Source organism: Musca autumnalis, unplaced genomic scaffold (genome assembly GCF_047663935.1).
Source record: "Musca autumnalis isolate F117 unplaced genomic scaffold, ASM4766393v1 scaffold_2, whole genome shotgun sequence".
Classification (NCBI taxonomy): domain Eukaryota; kingdom Metazoa; phylum Arthropoda; class Insecta; order Diptera; family Muscidae; genus Musca; species Musca autumnalis.
In genome coordinates this window covers 264,702,973-264,723,710 of record NW_027411755.1, presented here as the reverse complement: position 1 = coordinate 264,723,710, position 20,738 = coordinate 264,702,973, and the positions used below count along the sequence as shown (strand labels likewise).

At 40.6% G+C, this 20,738-nt stretch overlaps 1 protein-coding gene across 28 annotated transcripts in view; it reads left to right on the top strand.

The window, feature by feature from the left end:
• The window catches only part of Msp300 (Muscle-specific protein 300 kDa), a 278,320-nt gene that overhangs the window by 205,953 nt on the left and 51,629 nt on the right, over positions 1–20,738 (top strand). For 13 of the 28 annotated variants that reach the window (XR_012409763.1, XR_012409762.1, XM_073964842.1 and 10 more), the window contains 3 exons: positions 72–284; positions 392–652; positions 4,347–20,738. The exon at positions 4,347–20,738 is cut by the window's right edge and continues 19,476 nt beyond it. Coding sequence is in view for 26 of the 28 variants with exons in the window: in XM_073964842.1 (XP_073820943.1) it covers positions 72–284; positions 392–652; positions 4,347–20,738 (16,866 nt within the window). In the remaining 2 variants the exon portion in view is untranslated. Of the gene's footprint in view, positions 1–71; positions 285–391; positions 653–3,657; positions 4,159–4,346 lie in introns of those variants that run through there. The other 15 variants (XM_073964864.1, XM_073964861.1, XM_073964853.1 and 12 more) reach the window with 2 other exon arrangements.

The window sequence follows — 20,738 nt, the reverse complement described above, 5'->3', positions numbered from 1 at the left end:
AGATGAGCTGAGGATGTTTGGCTCTAGGAGAAAATGGCATTTATGGTTATTTTTTGTATCTCTTTTTTTAGAACTCATTGCTACAAGAAGCCTGCGAAGAATGGGATCAATGTGAACGTAAAATTAAGGATATACGCAGCTGGATTGAAAAAACCAAACAGTCTTTGGAATCGCCACAACACAAAAAGAAACCACTTAGAGATCAGTTGGGTTATTGTGAAAAGACAATGGCCGACATTAATGTACAGAAGACCAAATTAAGACTGTCTATTGAAAAATTGGAGGTATGTGTGTTAAGGAGAGGAAAAGAGTTTCAAGAAGCAATTGACTTAACCGCGCCACTTCCCCTTTCCCCCTTGTTTTTGTTTTCTTTGTTGTTCTTTACTTTTAGGTTCACTTTAAGAATGGTATGGGTGGAGATCCACGTCTAAGCGAAAATGTTGATGATTTGTTAAAGGTTCTGGATAGCTTGGCTGGTTTGGTGAAAACCACCAGCTCTGGCTTGGAAGAAACCCTGCAACAAATCGATGTATATCAACAGCAAATGCAAACATTGAGGCAAAAGATCATACAAGAGGAACAACAGTTGAGGCTGGTCATGGCACCCACATATCTGCCACATGATCGTGAGCGTGCACTGGCCGAGCAACAGGTACGTACCTTTTTTGTTTCTTAAACTTTATTGTTTTTCCATGAGAAAGTTAGGGATATGTAGGTACTTTTTTCTCCCAAACCAATAAAAAGAAAGATAGAAAGGAAACCACATAAATAAAACAACAAACCTTTTTAGGTATTTAGGGATCATCCTCATCATTATTAAGAACAATTCCATTTGCATTTAATGTTTTAGTTTAGTTTTGAGCTCTGAGTTATGGCTCTCTGTTTACTAAACTAACATTCAATGATGAAAACAAAACGCCAAAAAACTAAATAACCCAGCAAACAATAGTACTACAATGAAATAACAATCAAATAACAACGAATACTAAATAGAGAAACAAAATGTTCGTTGCACGGTGGCTGCCTTGGAAAGAACCAAAAAAATATGTTAGATTTTTATTAAACAAAAATATATTTTTAGTTTTTTTTTTGTTAATTTTTATTTTTAGTTTTTCTTTTGATTTTGCTGTACTTTAGTTTCTTTTTTGAGTTGCCTCTTGATTTTTTTTTTGGTCGTGATGTCAGGCAGTCTTCATATACAAAAAAAATTGACTAATATTTTGTCATTTAAAATCAAAAAAAAAAAAAAAAAAATACTTGTGCGCCCTGATCATCATGGTCATGAACCTAAAACATCAGTTTCACCATTCATTATGAAAAATACAACAACAACAAATATACATTTCACCATTCATACATACATGCATACACATGTGATCATTGTCATAATATGTTTCAACATTTTTCATGTGAACAATTTTAACAAATCATCCAGAATCATTCTCAGAATCATTCCACACAAAATCACGACATCACCCTTCAAATATTTCGATGAAAAATGAAGAAAAACTAGAATTGACTGGATTGGATATACTTATCTTAGAAAATGTTGTTGTCACGTGGCACTGATTCTGATTCGAGAAACACTTCCTCTTAGGTATCCAGAAAAATCCCGTGACAACAATTTGTTAAGCAGTTCGATATTTTGTTTGTTTTTGTTGTAAGGCCATGAAGTAGTATTTGAGGATTTCTTATTGATGAGTGTGCCTTTTTTTGTTTAGTTTAAAAATATAATTTAACCTCCAACAAAACTACAGGCACCCATCATACATACATATACAACGTATACAGCGATGAAAAAAACAGAAATATTTTTTATAGCCAAAGTGTCAGAAATACAGTTTTGTGAATATTTTTATAGCAACACTCAGCGAGAAGATCTATCTATATACGTACATTTAACTTAATTTAGGTTGAGTTAAAAAATGAGGAAAAATTAGATTTTTATGAAAATTCTATGAAACGATTTGAATAATTTTATTAGATTTATTGTACAGTCGAACCTGGTTATAAGAAATGAAAATATATTTTTTTTAAAATGAAGAAAATAAATAAAAATATTTGACAATAAAATAGATACAAAAAAGTACGAAAATTACCACTTAATGATCTAGTTTTAAAATTATTGCCAAGATTAAATTTTTATATATTTTCATTTGTAAATTAGTAATTTGAAACCTTGCTCTTATTGATACCACTATAACCATGTTCGCCTGTCTTTATATAAACTATTAGTTTAAGTATTTTTTCTTATATACATATTTGTATTTTTATAAAATAATATTGCAAGAATTTTGCAATTGAAGGGTAAGTCATTTCTAGTATTTCTTTGTTTTTTCATAATAATAAATAATTGAAATGAGAATAACTTTGAATAGAAATTGAAGGAAAGGGAAGCAGCAAAGATATTTTCGAGATTAAAAAGATCATCACCCAACCACAAACAAACATTTCACCCATGTTACCCCTGTCACCCAGCAAAGGAAGTCATTCACAAAACTCACCAGTTTGGAAAAAGTACTCATAAAGATATCATCACATGTTTATCATCAACGATTTATCACAAGAAAGGCTTAAGAAACTCAAAAAAAAAAAAAAATTAAATTAAAAAAGTAAAATTAAAAAATTAAAATTTTGATTTCAAAATAAAAAAATTAAATTAAAAATTCAAGCATTCGAATTAAAACTTAAACACCTACTGATCACTTTTATAGTTTTTGATTTTGTGACTTTTTTGAGCCTCTCTTTCACCACCAGTATTTACTTTACCCCCATTTGAATATCATCACACATGGCTTTGGTATCTACTTTTGGTAGTACTTAACTCAAAATTTTTGGTAGTTAGCATTCACCCACAAAAAGTGGTTCCATTATAATAAACATTTACATTTATCATCATTAGTTAGCTTTATTTGTTTATTCATATTTATTTATTTTATTTTTGGGAATATGGTATTTTAGATTATCTTTTATTTCATATCTCTCTCATTTGTATGGGTTTTATGGTTTCTATCTCTCTCTGTTGTTTTAAAATTTGTATATTATTTTGTTTGGTATTTGGTTTTTATTTGACATAAAAATTTTCTCTTTTTTCTTTTATCGACATTTTTTCATTAAACAAACCCCCCAAAAAACAAACAAACCAAAAACTCTACATTCCAAATCAAATTCCATCCACATTTAAACAAATTCCGGTGTTGTTGCTCTACTCTGCTCCTAAACGGTATTGGTATAAACAAAAAATAAATATATTGCTCTTGCTCTCGCTCTCTTAAATGATGTTATTATCACACTTGTCTCTCACTAACCATTACAATTACAACAAATGTGCTAATAATAATCTCTATACTCTCTTGTTGACTATTTGTCTTACATGGCCTTTTCTCTACCTCTCTCTCTAAACATATTTGTGCTTTATTTTAACTCTCTAATGCTCTCCCCACTACCAACCATATAACTTTTGTATTTTTTAATATTTAAATGATTGCCTTCTTCTTTGTCGGGTTTACCTATTGAATATCTGCTTGTTTTATACTTTTACTACACATCCATCACAACCATACATACACACAAACACACACATTTATACACAAACTCATTTTGCCCCTCGAACATAAAAAAATCCACATGTCTCGTTGCTCTTATCCCTGAAAATAGGCGTGTCGAGAACGTGTCAAGAATCTCCACTCGAAAATAACTTCCCGAAATGAGCGCATCAAATTAATGATACATCGCGGTACTCCCGATGAATCCCTCTTAGAATTATAATTGTTCACCTTTGTCCTACCCTTATCTGAAATTTACTACTAGGTTTAAGTCGTCCTTATAATTAAGCAGCCACCGCCAAAAAAGGTAGGGAAGATGTGGCGAGAGCCATGGCAAAATGTGTTGAGTGTTTTTGTGCCTCTTTCTCCCAAACTCAAAGATATTTTCCATTCCAGAATAAAATGTCTTTACAACAAAAACATTCCACTGATTGTCATCTCTCCCCCCTTTCTCTCTCCCCCTCTCACTCATACCCTATATATAGTTTATGATATATTTTATAGTTTATACAATATTTATTGAAAGGAAAACAAATTTTAACATGACCCCTCAGAAAAACCAAAAAAAAAAGAAGAAGAGGAAAATAAAATACCAAAGAATTTTAATTTAAAATTACTTAGTTTTATTTACAACTCATCCCGTTACTCCCTAGATTATGCGACAGGTGTCTTTGTAGGATCTTTTTTGAGCGTACCATTTTTGCTAGGCTAGGTTTATACCCCAACCTTACTGTTTTCCACAAAACCTAACGATTTTGGCAAATTTCTCCCATATTATTTTTTATTGCAACCGACGACCAGGCTCTACGTGCATCCATTGAAGATATGCAACAAAGATATGATGGGGTTGCCGCTTTGTCATACAAACTGGACCCACATTCGGTGGTCGCAACATCATCGTCCGTTTCCATGATGTTGAAACCCTCAAAGATAGGTCTGACATATGCCGAGGTACTTACCGGCCAATCTTCGCCCGAATCAGATAAAAGTCATACTAGCCCCGTACAAATCATAAGAGAAATGCCCGAAACCAAGGTAAATACCAGAACCGAAGAATATGTTGATGAACATGGCATTACCCGTAAAATAACGACCACCACGACAAAGACCACTCGCACCACCACCAGCTCGTCCTCGTCAAGGCCAGAACGCAAAAAGGCTCGTGATAATAGAGGTAAACATACCCCCACCACCACCGATACGACCGATAATGTGCCACAACCCCAAATAGTTTCGATACAAGAACCCCTCCAGATTGAGCAAGTGATAACTGAATATGTTCCTAGCACCGCAACCACCACCACTACTACTGTCAAGTCTGAGGAATTTTTACAAAAGGAACGTAGCAGTACTCAACCGCAGGTCGGTAAGCCACAACTACGTCCACCCAGAGAACAACGTAGAGGACGTTCTCCCAGAAGAAGACAACAACAACAGACGCCAACAGCAACAAGTGGTGCTGCGGAAACACAACAAAGGCAACCCTACGAAACCGCCCCCGAGGAACATCAAACCTTCCATACGACTAACACCACGACCATTACTCAATTATCTTTGCCCTCTGTTGAAGATAGAACACGTTCAAAGAGTCCTATGTGGGCACCTGGCTCAACATCATATGCAGAGGTATTGAGGGGCATCGAATTGGAACGACAAAGACAGGCAACACTAAAAGCAGCTGCTCAGCAGCAAAGAAAATTACACAGAGAAAACAACGAGCAAAGTAGAACGGTTTCACAAGCTAATGAGCAGAATCAAATTACATTTACCACGACCACAACAACCTCGGAAACAGCTATGGTTCCTATTCAAGCGGTTCCGGAAGTGGTGCAGGCGCCACCTCAAGAACCGCAACCCCCAATTCAACAGGTTAGCGAGGTTGTTTCTCCGGTCGACAATACATATTATACAGAAACTACGCATGAAACCACCCCTAGCTATGCCGCCGCACCTCAAGAGCCTGTCTCTGTGCAACCAGAACAGCAGCCAGCCACAACAACTAGCACCTACGTAAGTACTTACACCAACTCCAACATTCCCATGACGGCTGAGGAGATACAGGCAACATATTTACAACCGGATCCCCAATTGTATCAGTCTATGTATGAGAATCTGCAAGATAGCGAACAATGGGGCTATGTGGCCCAAACGGCGCCAGTGCAACAACCATCGACCACAGATGCCTTCTATGAACAAATGATGCAAGTGCAATACACACAACCCGCAACCATACAAACAACCTACACGGGCTATCAATACCCCACACAGGCGACACAATATCAGCTGGTGACAACCGGTTACTACCAACCACCAACACAACAACCAGCTGATCAGACCTATCAAAACATTTACAATACCAGTGAACAAATCTATTACCAACAACCCGGTACACAGAACTATCAGCAATACATATATGAAACGCCAGTTGCTCAACAGCAACAGGTATCTGAACCCCAAAGCCAGCCTCAACAACATGAACCAAGTGTTCAGTATAACACCATGGATACACTGTCCAATGTTGCCACTACGCTAGCCTCTATGATACAGGAGCAGCAGCAGCAGCAGCACACAACTGTTACCTCCTCCACCACAATACACACGACCACCATTCAAACCAACCAGCAACCGGAACAACCGGTACCAACACTCTATGAACCTCAAGAGATCCAGGTTGAAGAACCCATACCCGATCTGACCTTCGGTCAGTTCGATATAAACGAAATAGAAAGTATACCCGTAGAACAGCAAACAACACCACCAACAGCAGCAGCTGATACTGCCCCCCAGCCAGCAGTAAAAGAGATCAGCCAAGAACCAGCTGCAGTGCAACCACCAACGGCCGCTACTCGCCGTGAAGAGTACATAACATATGTCCATGAGACAACATTGCCACAACAGCAACAAGCTCAAGTTGTGGAGGCAACAAAGCCACAAATGGCCGGTACCACATATGCCGAAGTTTTATTCGGCCTAAGACATGGTAAAAATTTCCAGCCATCCAGTCATCAACCCGCCCATGTCAAAGTAATTGCTACACCTTCCAGCGGTGTAAGCGCCCAAACCCCTGTAAATAATCAGACAACCAAAACAGAAACCACAACGACAACAACGACAAAGACGACGACAATAACGAAACCACAACCAAATAAATCCAAAGATCAGAGATTTAAATCGCCACGCGATGAAAGTCGCACCAAGAGACAAAAGATGATGGAAGAATCACAGATCAGCGGGGCTACAAATGTTTATGGAGAGACCACAATTGTTGAAGCTAGCCACAAGCAGCGTAATGCTGCAGCTCCAGCAGGTGTGGAAACATTTGAAGCACCCAAGCACCAACAACAACCTGTGAGAAAAACCAAAAGATCTCGAGAAGAAAAACCTGTCTCTTTGCAAGACTTTATTAATTTTGAGAAACAACACTCGACGAGTACGACGACAACGACGAAAACTAACTCAGAACCCAAAAAAGACAAAAAGGATGTATCCGCCGCTCCCCACCCCAACAAGAAGAAATCCAAAGAAGAAAAATCCCCCCTAGTTGAGAAGAAACCCCTATTGGCCGACATTGTTAGAGAACAAAAGCCAACGAAAGATGTGAAAACAAAACAGAAGGAAGTTCCAAAGGTCGAAACTGAAGTGAAAACTCAGAAAGAACTTCCCGCACAGAAAGACAAAAAGCAGGACACAAAGAAACCACAAGAAGTCGAAACAAAGAAATCCCCAATTGTTGAAGTGCCTGAAACTTCAAACGCCAATCTGCAATTTATTGAATCCGAACAAAAACACAACGCAAACAACAACAAAAAAGACAAGAAACCCAAAAAGAAACCAGTGCAACAACAACAAGAACCCAAAGAGGTGGAAGTTAAAGAACCAGTGAAATCCGAACCATCGAAAGAACCTAAAGGTGAGGCTCCTGTAGCACAACCCAAGCCCAAGGTAGAAGAAGAAAAGCCTCAACCACCTAAAGAGCAACCTTCCAAAAAACCCAAGAAGGGAAAGAAGTCTTCCGAACCACAACCTAAAGCTTCCGAGAACACCGAAAAGACAACCACCGTGGAAACCATTGAAATCGGCACACCACAAGTTACAACATTCGAAAGTGAACCTCAGATTACAGAAAATGTAACCTCCAAAACCACAACACTTGAATCGGGTGGCATTCTGACCACGAAAACCGTAACGAAATGTATCACCAAGAGAATTGTTAAAATAATTGTCGACGGCAAGGAGCAAATTGTCGAAGAGGAAGTTGTAGATGAGGCACCACAAGAAAATATTGTAGTGGAAAAGATTGAATTACCTTCAGCAAACGGTGAAGATTTCGTAAATGATTTTGCCGTTTCCAAGACCATCACAAAAACTGATGGCACCCTCACAAAGACCGTTATTAAGAAGACAAAGCGGATCATAAAGACAATAACTGAGAGTGGTGAAGAATTGATTCAAGAAATCGAAGAAGATGAACCGGAAATCCAACAGGAAGTTGTTCAATTGCCAAGTACGGAGGAAACGACAATTGTTAAGAAAGAGGAAATTGTCGGGGAAAGACCTTTTGAGGCTCCTCTTCAACCTTTCGAAGAAGTGAAAGAAACAGTTCAAGAAGTTACAACTGAGACCAAAGAAATGCCAGTTGAAGAAGTTGTAACTGAAATCAAATCGGAAGAACCAGTCAAGCCCATTGAAAAGTCAAAGGGTGGCAAGAAATCCAAGAAGGATAAGAAACCCGCTGTAGAACCTAAAATTTCCGAACCAGTTAAAGAGGAGGTTCCAGTAAGTGAAACCGTTACCACTGTTACAACCACTGTTAGCTCCTCTACAATTGAAGAGCAAATCAAACCTAAGGTTGAAGAGGGTCCCGTCTCAGTTGTAGCTGAGGTGCCAGTTCAAGAAGAGATCAAGGATGTTCCCGTTATTGAGGAACCCAAAACAGCTGAAAAGCCAAAGAACAAGAAGTCTAAGAAAGACAAGAAACCTTCGGAAGAAGCAAAGACTCTTGAACCTGTTAGTTCTACTCTTACAAGTGATTCGACCACAGTTACATCAACAACAACTACGGTTGAGTCTAAGCAAACCATTGAGATCACTGAGAATGCTTCTGTTATTGAACCTGTAGTTGACGAAGTTAAAGTTGTAGAAACACCAATTGTAACAGAAGCTGAGACTCCTAAATCGGAACCTGTTGTAGAAAGTGTCACTGAAACTAAGGAAGTCATTGAAGGTGTTACCGTTACCGAACCTATGCAAGAGGAAGTTGTCAAACAAACAATCGAAAAAACTAAAGTTGTAAAAGTTCCAATTGCAACAGACGCTGAGATTCCTAAATCTGAACCTGTTGTAGAAAATGTTGCTGAACCAGTTGAAGAAGTAGTTGAAAATGTAAAGCTCGTAGAGGATAAGCAAGCAACTGAAACTCCTTACACTGCTCCTTTGGAGAAATTGGAAATTGAAACTTCGACTAAATCAGAACCTTTGGTAGAAAGTGTTACTGAAACTAATGAGGTTATTGCCGAACCTTTGCAAGAGGAAGTTGTTGAAGATGTTAAAGTTGTAGACGCTCCTTTGGACAAATTGGAAAGTGAAGCTTCGCCCAAAGAGGAAGTGGAAAATATTGTTCAGACAATTGCATCGACTGTTGAAGATGTAAAGGTTACAGAAACATCTGAAAAACCATCAGAGACAGATAAAGTGAAGACAAAGAAATCGAAGAAGGACAAAAAGAAACCCAAGGAAAGTGTTGAAAAGGTCCAAGAGCTTCCATCTGTTCAAGATGTTAAGATCGAAGAAACTACCACACAGCATGTTGTTGACAATCAGGAAAGCACCTCAGAATTCGAAACCACTACTACCGTTACAACAACAGTTATTGAGTCCCTTGAGCAGCCACAAGATGTTTATTCTGTTCCTCTGCAGCCCATGGAATTGGTTGAAGATAAGTTAGAACCGGTAATGGAGAAACTACCCGAGGAACCTGCGAAGGAAAATGTGACAGAAGAATCTGTTGCAGTAAAGAAAGATGAACCAGTTGAACCGATTTCCCATGAAGTAACTGAACCACAAATGGTCGAAGTAGTTAGTGAATCAGTGACAGAAACAAATGTGGTTGATCAACAAACCCATATCCAAGAAAGTGTTTCGGAAACAACATCAACCGTAATTACCACTACTGTTGAGTCTCCAGAAACCTTTGTAACACCAGTTTCGGAGCCATTACAAGAAGAAAAACCACTTCAAGAAACTGTTCCGCAAGTAACGGAAACACAAGTTCCTGAAGTAATAAAGGAATCGGTTACTGAAATTAATGTGGTTGATCAACCAACCCAGTTCCAAGAAAGTGTATCGGAATCTACATCAACAATCATTACTACCCTTACCGAGTCTCAAGAAATGATAGTAACACAAGTCCCTGAAACATTGGAACAAGAACAACCACTTCAAGAAACTGTTCCAGAACAACAAGTACCACAACCTGAAGATCTTCATGAAGAAGAAACCGCTAAGGAAACTGTGATCGAAACTAGTGTTGTGGTTCAGCAGGTTCACAAGGTAGAACATGTTACCGAAACTACATCAACAATTACCACAGACATCACTACGACTGAACCTCAAGATAGCTCTGAACCAAAACCAAACGAACCAACTTTGGAATCCATTGAAAAAGAGGAACTTCCTCAATCTGAAACACCTTACTCCGTACCCTTGCAACCTATTGACGATTCCGTACAAAATATACAGGTTGTAGAAATTATTTCTGAGCCTGAAATTGTCTCGACAGAAGTTATAGTTAATACTCTCAAGAGAACACTAGAGGCTGCAATGGACGAAGCTTCTCAGGCTCCTGAACAAACACAACCTGCCTCGGAACAAACTCAAACTCCAGTGGAATCACAAGTTTTCACTGAATCTGAAGAAACCATCACCACAACCACCACCGAACCAAGTGTCAAGGAAGTAGAAACTACAGAACATATTTCTGTCGAGCCCATCGGAGTTCCCACCACCACTACTGTCACACAGGTGGTACAAGGTGGCACCATTACCAGAACTTTGACAACAATCACAAAACGTGTTGTCAAACGTATCACAGAAGATGGTGAAGAGATTATCGAAGAAGTTTCCGACGAAGAACCACAAGTTATTCAAGATGTTACCGAATTACCCGTAACTGTACAAACCTCAGTTTCACCAGTGCCATTTGAGCATATTGCCGATTCAGCAGATTTGACATCTACAACTACTTCTCAAATTATTCGTGGTGGTTCAGTGACCAGAACCCTGACCACCATTACCAAGCGTATTGTCAAGCGCATCGATGAAAATGGTCAGGAAATTGTTGAGGAAGTTTTCGATGAAGAACCAGTAGTACGACAAGAAGTTGTGGAATTGCCCACAAAGACTGAAACCTATGTAGTGTCGAGCACAGAGCCCAAAGAAGATGCCAAACCAGAGGTGAACATTTCTGAAACTCAGGTCTCATCAAGTGGAGCCACGGCCCAAATTGTCCAAGGTGGTACCATAACGCGAACAATGACCACCATTACAAAACGCATTGTTAAGCGTATCAATGAACATGGTGAAGAAGTCATTGAAGAAGTGTTCGACGAAGAGCCCGTAGTTACCCAAGAAGTTTCTGAATTGCCAACAACCACCCAAACGACAGTTGTTTGTGATGAACCAGAGGAACAGACTGTAGCAGTAGAACCTATTACAACTACCACCTCACAAATTATTCAAGGTGGTACCATTACCAAGACACTGACCACCATTACCAAACGCATTATAAAGAGAATCAATGAAAACGGTGAAGAAATAACCGAAGAAGTTTACGATGAAGAGCCCAAGGTAACACAGGAGGTCACCGAATTGCCAACAAAGACAGAAATCTCAGTTGTAACAAAATCAACAACTGATTCTTCCCCGGAAGCGGAGGTAGAAAAGCCTGTAACCGAAGATCAAACCGTGACTAAGACTACCAAAACCACCACAAAGCGTATTACAAAACGCATCACCGATAAGGCAGAAGAAATCGAAAAGCCTTTCGAAGCACCATTGCAACCTATGTCTGAACAGGCAGATGTTGAACAACAGCAGCAACCACAACAAACAACAGAGCCCCTGACCGAAACAAGTGCAACATCCCCAACCACAACAGATGAACCCGAATATGAAGGAGGTGTGGTAAAGACCACAATAATACGTACCACCAAAAAGATCAAGAAAATAAAGAACGAAGAGAATCGTGAAACAGAAGAAGTTATCACAACATCGGCAGCTAGTCCAGTGCAAGTTACTGAGACATCTGAGACTGAAGTTCCTACAGAAAAAGAACCAGCAGAACCAGAAGTTCTTGAGAATTTGGTAGACACTAAACCTATTGAACAAAGTGCGGAAACAATTCACAAGGAATTGGTCGAAACCAAACCTATTGAAGAGATTCCCAGTGAAGAATCATCAGACATGAGTGGCGAAGTCATTAAGAAAACTATTGTGCGCACCACAAAGATCGTCAAGAAGATTACCCAAAACTCAGAAACTGAAACGTTAGCATCTGATAATGTCACGGGCCATGATGAATCCTCGCTGGAAGTAAGCGAAAGTGAACCAACACGGCCAACTGAAACGGCCCTTGAGCCTGTCCAATCCTTGGAACCAGAGGAAGCTGGTGGCGTGGTCAAAACTACAACCATTCGTACAACCAAGATTGTCAAACGTAAATCACAAGACACTGAAACTTCCGAAGATATGTCAATTTCTTCACAAGAATCTGAAACGGCTCCCATCATTATTGAGGAACCAAGTGAAACGGTGAGCGTTACCACCAATCAATTGGATGGTGCCATCATCAAAACAACCACCATACGCACGATGCGCATTGTTAAGAAGATTTCACAGGACGGTCGTGTTGTCATGGAAGAGACTGACGAAACTCCCGAAGACAATGTTGTGGTCAAATCGACCATTGAAATGCCCGACAGTAGTATCAGCGCTACCACCTCCGAGACTGACAAGACAATATCCTCTTCCTCGTCTATTTCACGCAGTAGCAGTTATAGTAGCCAGGCTAGGTTGTTAGAGACCACCACCACCCAACCACAAGAAATAGTTCTCAGTGGTTTGGAAGACGTTGCCTCCAAGACTTTGGACAATTCCGCCACCACCGGCATACGCGTTGTAGGTATAGAGACTGTAGCTTTGCCCATGACATCAAAACCGACCTCCACCTCAACCACTACCACCACAACCACCCAAACAAATCAATCACAACAATCACTTAACACAGACAGTCAAGACAGTTCCACTATCACTACCACCACCACAACCACCACCAAAATTAGCTCGAAACATACCGCTCTTACAATGGCTCAAAGATGTAGCTTTGAATCTGAAGATGGTAAGAATGTAGTCTATGTAGGTGATGGTATCGATGGCAAGTATCCACCCGGTAGCGTACAGAAAATCTCTCTCATTACCCATGAGGAGAAACACAAGACACCCATAGTTAAGATGCATTTAGATTTCCCCGAAGTGAGCCTTCGTGTCACCGAAACTGTAACCGAAAACTTAGAGGCAGGTCTCAATGTTATCGAAGAAAGCGAAAAGGTAATTGAACAGGTGCCACAACCTCCTGTGGTGGACAATAAGGAATTCATTCATGAAATTGATGAAGATGTTGAAATACCCGCTGAGGTTGTTGTAGGCAAGAAAGAGGTTTTGACCCAGGTTGTCCAGGATGTAGTAGAACAGGAAGTTGTAGAAGAAACGGATGTGGTTGATAAATCACAACCCGAACCAGTAGTAGAAGAAGTTAGGGACAGTCAGGTCAATGAAAAGGATACTATTCCCGAATTAGGCGAAATGACCCCTGAAGAAGAAAATCTATTCAAAGAAATCCAAAGACAATTAGCTAAGAAAGATAAGAAGAAACGTCCTGCTTTGCCTGAAGAATTCATTAAGGCTGAAAGCGTTAGGGAAACACCTGAGCCCACTAAATTGGCTGAACAACTAGAAAATGTAGCGGTGGTCGAAGAAACCTCGACCACCACCACTACCACCTCCGTCACCGCAATTAGTCCCAAAGAAGAAGAGCAAACTACACTCGTTTCTAATACTAATCTTGTTGTTGTTGATGTTCCTAAAGCAGATGATACAATTGCTAAAAATACTACTAGTCTGGTAAGCACCACACTGAAAGCTACTGAGCTTGCAACTAACCTACATAGCGTCGTAAGTCCGTCCGCTTTATTCTTTGAAATTCCCAAATATTATTTGCCACAAATGCTCTTGGCTGAAAGCAGCTATTATATATTAAGAACAAGTGAACAACAACAACAGCAGCAGCAACTGGACACGGATGTGGAGGAGCAAACGACGACAGAAACCGAAACACCAACAACAACAACAGTAATCATAGAAGAACAGGTAACCAAGGTTGAAAAGGATGCACCAAAACCATTTGAGGCACCTTTGCAACCATTCCCCGAACAATCGCCAATTGAAAGTGTTGTTGAAAAGTCGAAGGTTGAAGTTGTCCCCGAGGCAACTAAACCCCAACTTGACAACTATTACAACTTTGAAATTCCCAAATACAATTTGGCAGCTTTTAATAGAGCAGAATCACAAATGTTATTGGCTGCGGTGAAACCCGCAGAAATGGAGCAGCAAGAAATCGTCGAAGCAGCTACTGAAACTGAACCTGTGAAGGAACAACCAGAATCTACGACCAGCGAAGAGAAGATTACTGAACAAATAATTGTGGAGGAGCATGTAACAACAACTTCTTCGGAAATAACCACCGAAGAAAGTACAGTAGTTGAAGAAAGCGAAATAACAACTATTTCCGAACAACAAATTGTTGAGGAGGAAATAACAACTACTTCAGAAGTAACCACAGAAAAGGTTACCGAACCAACACCTGTTGAGGAGGAGCAGAAACCATTCTCTGCACCATTGGAACCAAGCAGTGAGCCTGCACCCGAAACTGTTGAGGAAGAAAAGACAACTGAACCTCAAGTTTCCGAAACGGATAAATATGGCAACTTTGAAATTCCCAAATATAATTTGGAAGCTTTCAATAGGGCAGAATCAGAAATGATATTGACCACATTGAAACCTGTAGAAACGGAGCAGCATGAAGTCATTAAGACTGAAACTGTGAAGGAACAACAAATAACTACCATCGAAGAGAAGGTTACTGTAACCGACGATGTAACAACAACTACAGAACAACAAATTGTAGAAGTCACCACTGAGAAGGTTATCGAACCAACAGTGGTTGAGAAGGAGGAGGAGAAACCATTCTCTGCACCATTGCAACCAAGCAGCGAGCCAGAATCTGAAACTGTTGAAGAAGAAATTACAACTGAACCCGAAGTTTCCGAAACCGAGAATTACTACAACTTTGAAGTTCCCAAATATTATTTGGGAGCTTTCAATATTGCTGAAAAACAATTGGTATTAACCACTGTGAAGCCTACAGAAGTTGAGAAGGTGGAGGAACCAGTTGACGAAGTTGTTACCGAAACTCAAGAGGTAACAACCAGTGTTTCCACAACAATCGAAGAAAAGAAACATGTGACAGAAGAAACAACAATCATTGAAAAGACAAGCGAACCTGTAGCTGAAGAGAAACCAGTAGCGAAGACAGAAGCCACAGTTTCCGAACCTAAGACTGAAACCAGATTGGAGAATTTCTATAACTTTGAAGTACCCAAATATAATGTGAATGCCTTCAATGTGGCAGAAAAACAATTCGTATTGAGCACGATAATCAAGGAACAACCGGAAGAGATTGTACCACAAGTTGAACAAACCGAAGTTACGAAGAATGAAGTACCTGAAGATGTTGTTACTGAAAAAGAACCTGAAAAGAAACCCATCGATGAACCTGTTGCTGTTGAGAAACCATTCTCAGCACCTTTGCAACCATTCCCTGAACAGGTCACAGAACCAGAGGTACAACCTGATAACTATGTTAACTTCGAAGTTCCCAAATATAATTTGGGCGCTTTCAATGAAGCTGAATCGAAACTGGTACTATCTTTAATCCAAAAGGAGACCGAAGAAGTGCAACCTGTTGAGGAGATTCCTGAAACTAAACCAGTCGAGGAACCTGTCTCTGCAACAGTTGATGAACCAATTGAACTTGTTCAACAGGAAACAGTTACCGAAACAACATCCTCCACCATTGTCCAAGAAATCAAGACCGAGGATGTTTTGGAAGATATTGCCCAAGCGGATAAACCACTGAAGGAAGAACCAAAAACACCTGCAACTACTCCTGTTGAAACTCCCTTGGAGCCGTTTGTTGAACCTAAACAAGAAGAAGAATCTTCAGTGACAACAGAAACCATCATCACAACCACAGTTGAATCAACTCCTGTAGAAAAAGTTTCAGAAGAAATTGTTTCCACAACTACATCAGAAACAACAACAACTGTCACAGTTGATGAACCTGAAAAGAAACCTGAAGAACCCAAGAAACCTGCCTATGCTGGTTTGCCAATCGATGAATCCACCAACACATGGATGGATGTCATTGACGAACCCATGGTGCTTTCTGATGATGAGGAACCAGAGGCTGTTCCTGTACAGGAACAACCCAAGGAAACTGCACCAACTGAAGATGTTGTATCTGAAAAACCATTTGAGGCACCAATAGAACCCCTTGTTGAAGAAAAGACAGAAGATATTACTTCCACAACAACAACAACAACTACTACTACAGTAACCGTTGAAACAACACAAATCGAGAAGCTAGCGGAAGAACCAAAGAAACCTGCTTATGCCGGCTTGCCAATCGATGAATCCACAAACACATGGATGGATGTCATTGACGAACCTATGGTTCTTTCAGATGATGAAGAAACACAAGAACAACCTAAGGAAACTGCAGCAACTGAACCATTGAAAGAAGAAGCTCCCAAGGATAAGGAAGCAGTAACCGAAACACCATTGGAACCAGTTGTTGAACAAAAGACTGAAGAAATTGTTTCCACAACAACAACAGAAACATCTACCGCTGTAACGGTTGAAACAACAGAAACAGTTGAGAAGACAGCTGAAGAACCCAAGAAACCTGCCTATGCTGGTTTGCCAATTGATGAAACCACCAACACTTGGATGGATGTCATTGATGAGCCCATGGTGCTTTCAGATGACGAGGAACAAGAACAACCCAAAGAAACTGAACAAACCGGAGAACTCACGCCGCAAGAAGTTCCCAAGGATAATGAATTGTTATCTGAAAAACCAATTGAAACACCATTGGAACCACTTGTTGAACAACAGACCGAAGAAATTGTTTCCACAACAACAACAGAAACAACAACCACTGCCACGGTTGAAACAACTGAAACAGAAAAGAAACCAGAAGAACCCAAGAAACCTGCTTATGCTGGTTTGCCAATTGATGAATCCACCAACACCTGGATGGATGTCATTGACGAACCCATGGTACTGTCAGATGATGAGGAACCAGAGGTAACTCAAACTCTACCAAGTGAACCTTTGACACAAGATGCTCCCAAGGATAAGGAAACACCATTGGAATCAACAATGGAACCAATTGTTGAACAAATGACCGAAGAAATTGTTTCCACAACAACAACAGAAACAACGACCACTGTCACGGTTGAAGCAACTGAAACCGAAAAGAAACCAGAAGAACCTAAGAAGCCTGCATATGCTGGTCTGCCAATTGATGAATCCACCAACACTTGGATGGATGTAATTGACGAACCCATGGTGCTTTCTGATGATGAGGAACCTGAGACTGTTCCGGTACAAGAACAACCCAAGGAAACTCTACCAACTGAAGAAGTTTTGTCTGAAAAACCATTTGAGTCACCAATAGAACCCCTTGTTGAAGAAAAAACCGAAGATATTACTTCCACAACAACAACAACAACTACTACTACAGTCACCGTTGAAACAACACAAATCGAGAAGATAGCGGAAGAACCAAAGAAACCTGCTTATGCCGGCTTGCCAATCGATGAATCCACCAACACATGGATGGATGTCATTGATGAGCCCATGGTTCTTTCTGACGATGAGGAAACAGAGGCTGTTCCGGTACAGGAACAACCTAAAGAAACTGTTCCATCTGAACCATTGACACAAGAGGCTCCCAAGAATAATGAAGTAGTATCCGAAACACCAGTGGTACCATTTGTCGAACAAAAGATCGAAGATGTAGTTTCCACAACAAATGTAGAAACAACTACCACAGTCAATGTAGAAGCAACTGAACCTGAAAAGAAACCAGAGGAACCCACGAAATCAGAGGTTATGCCAACTGAAGAACCATCGACGCAAGAAGTCCCCAAGGACATCGAAGTTGAATCGGAAAAACCATTTGAAAGCCCATTGGAACCTCTTGTTGAACAAAAGACCGAAGATATAACTTCCACAACTGAAACAATCACTACGGTCACCGTTGAAACAACTGAAACCCAGAAGGCAGTTGAAGAGCCAAAGAAACCTGCTTATGCCGGCTTGCCAATCGATGAATCCACCAACACATGGATGGATGTCATTGATGAGCCCATGGTGCTTTCTGAAGACGATGAGGAACCCGAGGCTACTCCAGTACAGGAACAACCCAAAGAAACAGTGCCCGTAGAAGAAAAATTGGTTCAAGAACTTCCCAAGGTTGAAGAAGTCGAACAAAAGACAGAAGAAATTGTTTCAACCACCGAAACAACTACTACCACAGTTACTGTCACTGAACAAATTTCCGAAGAAACTTCATCATCAGTACCGGAGGAGGTCACAAACGAGGAGGTACCCACAACTGAATATGTCAAACCTTGTGAAGAGGTCACGACTGAAAAACCATTCGATGCTCCATTGGAACAACTTCCAACCACTGAAGTTGAAGAATCTAAAGAAATTTCAGTTACAACAACCACCGATGAAATCAGTGAGACCGTCACCGAATCATTGACATCCGATGAAACTTCTCCCATTGTTGCGGCTTCGCCTGAACCCGCAACTATTGGAAATATGGTCATCCCCCACGACATCAGCGAAATTAAGGAATTTGTTCCTAGACCACAATCTGAGCAAATGCATCCTGTATTTGTGGAACTTGCAACTGATCTACCCCAACAACAATGGACCGACACCCCTGATGAGCCTATCGTGCAACAAGACGAGAAAGCCATTATTGATACTTGGTCCAGCGTTCTGGAGGATACTACACCAAACCTTGCCTCCATTGCTATGACATCGAAGCTTTCCGCAGATGCTCCAGAATTCACACCCTCATATTTGCGACATGCCTACTCTAACCAGACCCACACATTCTTGGCCAATGAAAGAATTTACAACGAATTTGTACCAAGAAGCAGGCAATCACGCAAACCCCAAGAGAAGACACAAGCTCCGGTGAAAACATCCAAGAAACATCCGAAATCACCAAAACGTCAAGACAAGGTGCCTAAACCTGAAAAGGTAGAGAAATTCTCGGATGTATTCCAATCGATTCAAACACAGCAGCAACAAAAGACCGTAGAAACCTTTGAGCCATTGGTTACAGAGGATCTTCCAGAACAAACACCAAATGTCTGGCAACAAGCTGCTGCTAACGGCAAAACCTATGCTGACATTCTCTTGGAATCACAACAGTCAGGAGACGTCGAATCTATCCCTCAACTGCCAACCAAACAACCCGTTGAACAAACTGAAGTTGTAACCAAAACTCAAACAAAGGAGAAACCCGACAAGCAAAAGAAGGAAAAACCAAAGAAGGAAAGAAAGGATAAGAAGTCAAAGAAATCACCACAAAGGGAACCAGTGGAAGAACCCCATGTCAAGTCAGAGCCACAAACATCATCTGAATCGGAAACCGATAAGCCACAACAGGAAGTGCCTCAAATAGTGGAGGATGTAGAAACAACTACCACCACTACAACCAAGTCGGAATTCTCATGGGCTGCTTTGGTACAAAAACCAGGTGAATGGATTGATGACACCTTGAAGAAGAAACAAAAACCTGCAGCAGAACCAGTTGCAGTCGAAAAACCAAAAGAGTCACCCAAACCAAAGAAGGAGAAGCCCAAGAAGGCTAAATCTAAAAAGGAAGAAAAGCGTAAACCTACTGCCACTCCTGCTCAAACTACTTCGGAAGAAGATGATGTTGTCGAGGATGTGAAACCAGTAAAGGAAGTCAAGCCACAACAACCATCGTCATCCGAAGAATCTGAATCCATTGAAAAGGTAGAAGAAGTACAAACAATAACAGAACAAAAGGAAGTTCAGGAGAACACTTCAACATGGGCAGCTTTGGTAAAACGTCCAGGCGAATGGATTGATACAATTGCCACCAAGGTCAAGAAGCCCGAGGAGCCTGTAGTTGAAAAGAAAGAAGAACCCTCTAAGGTTAAGGACAAGAAACCCAAAGAGAAACGTGACAAGTCCAAGTCGAAACAAACCGATTCAGACGATAGCGATAAGTCGCCAAGGAAACGCAAAGAAAAGAAACCAAAGAAACAAGAGGAACCTATAGTTAAGCCTGTAGAGGAGCCATTGGAAGAACCTAAGCTTGTTGTTGAAGAAGTTAGGCACGAACCACAACCAGAACCACAAAATAATGGCTTCTCCTGGGCTTCTTTGGTTAAGAAACCTGGCGAATGGATTGATGATATCAGCCAACGCAAGAAGTCACCAGTCCGTCAACCTGAGGTTCCTAAGTCGCAAGTGGCCAAGAAACCTGAGAAACCCCAGAAAATTAAACCAGAACCAAAACGCAAGCAAGAAAAGCCGTCTCGTTTCAGTGATGACGATTACGCTGAAATTCCTCATAAACCTGAAACAACTACAAAGGTTGTAGAGGAAGTTCAAGTCATGGAGGTTGAAGTACAACCACAACCAGCTCAAGATTCCAACACCATCACCTGGGCCAAGATTGCCAGTCAAATCGATCGTATGGAAGATATTCCAAAGGCCAAGCCTGTCAAAGAAATAAAACTGGTTAAGCCTGAACCTGTCGAAACACCCAGAAAGAAGACTAAGAAGGATCTGCCTAAGAAAGAGCAGGTACCACTTCGTGTTGAAGAGTTGGAGAAATCCGTTCCCCAGATTGATACATATGAAGCCTCCGCTCCATCATGGGCCAACGTTGTGAGTGAAAGCACAAGTAGTTTCCTTGAGGCCGAAAAACTTGCAACTTCAGGAAAGAAGAAGAAG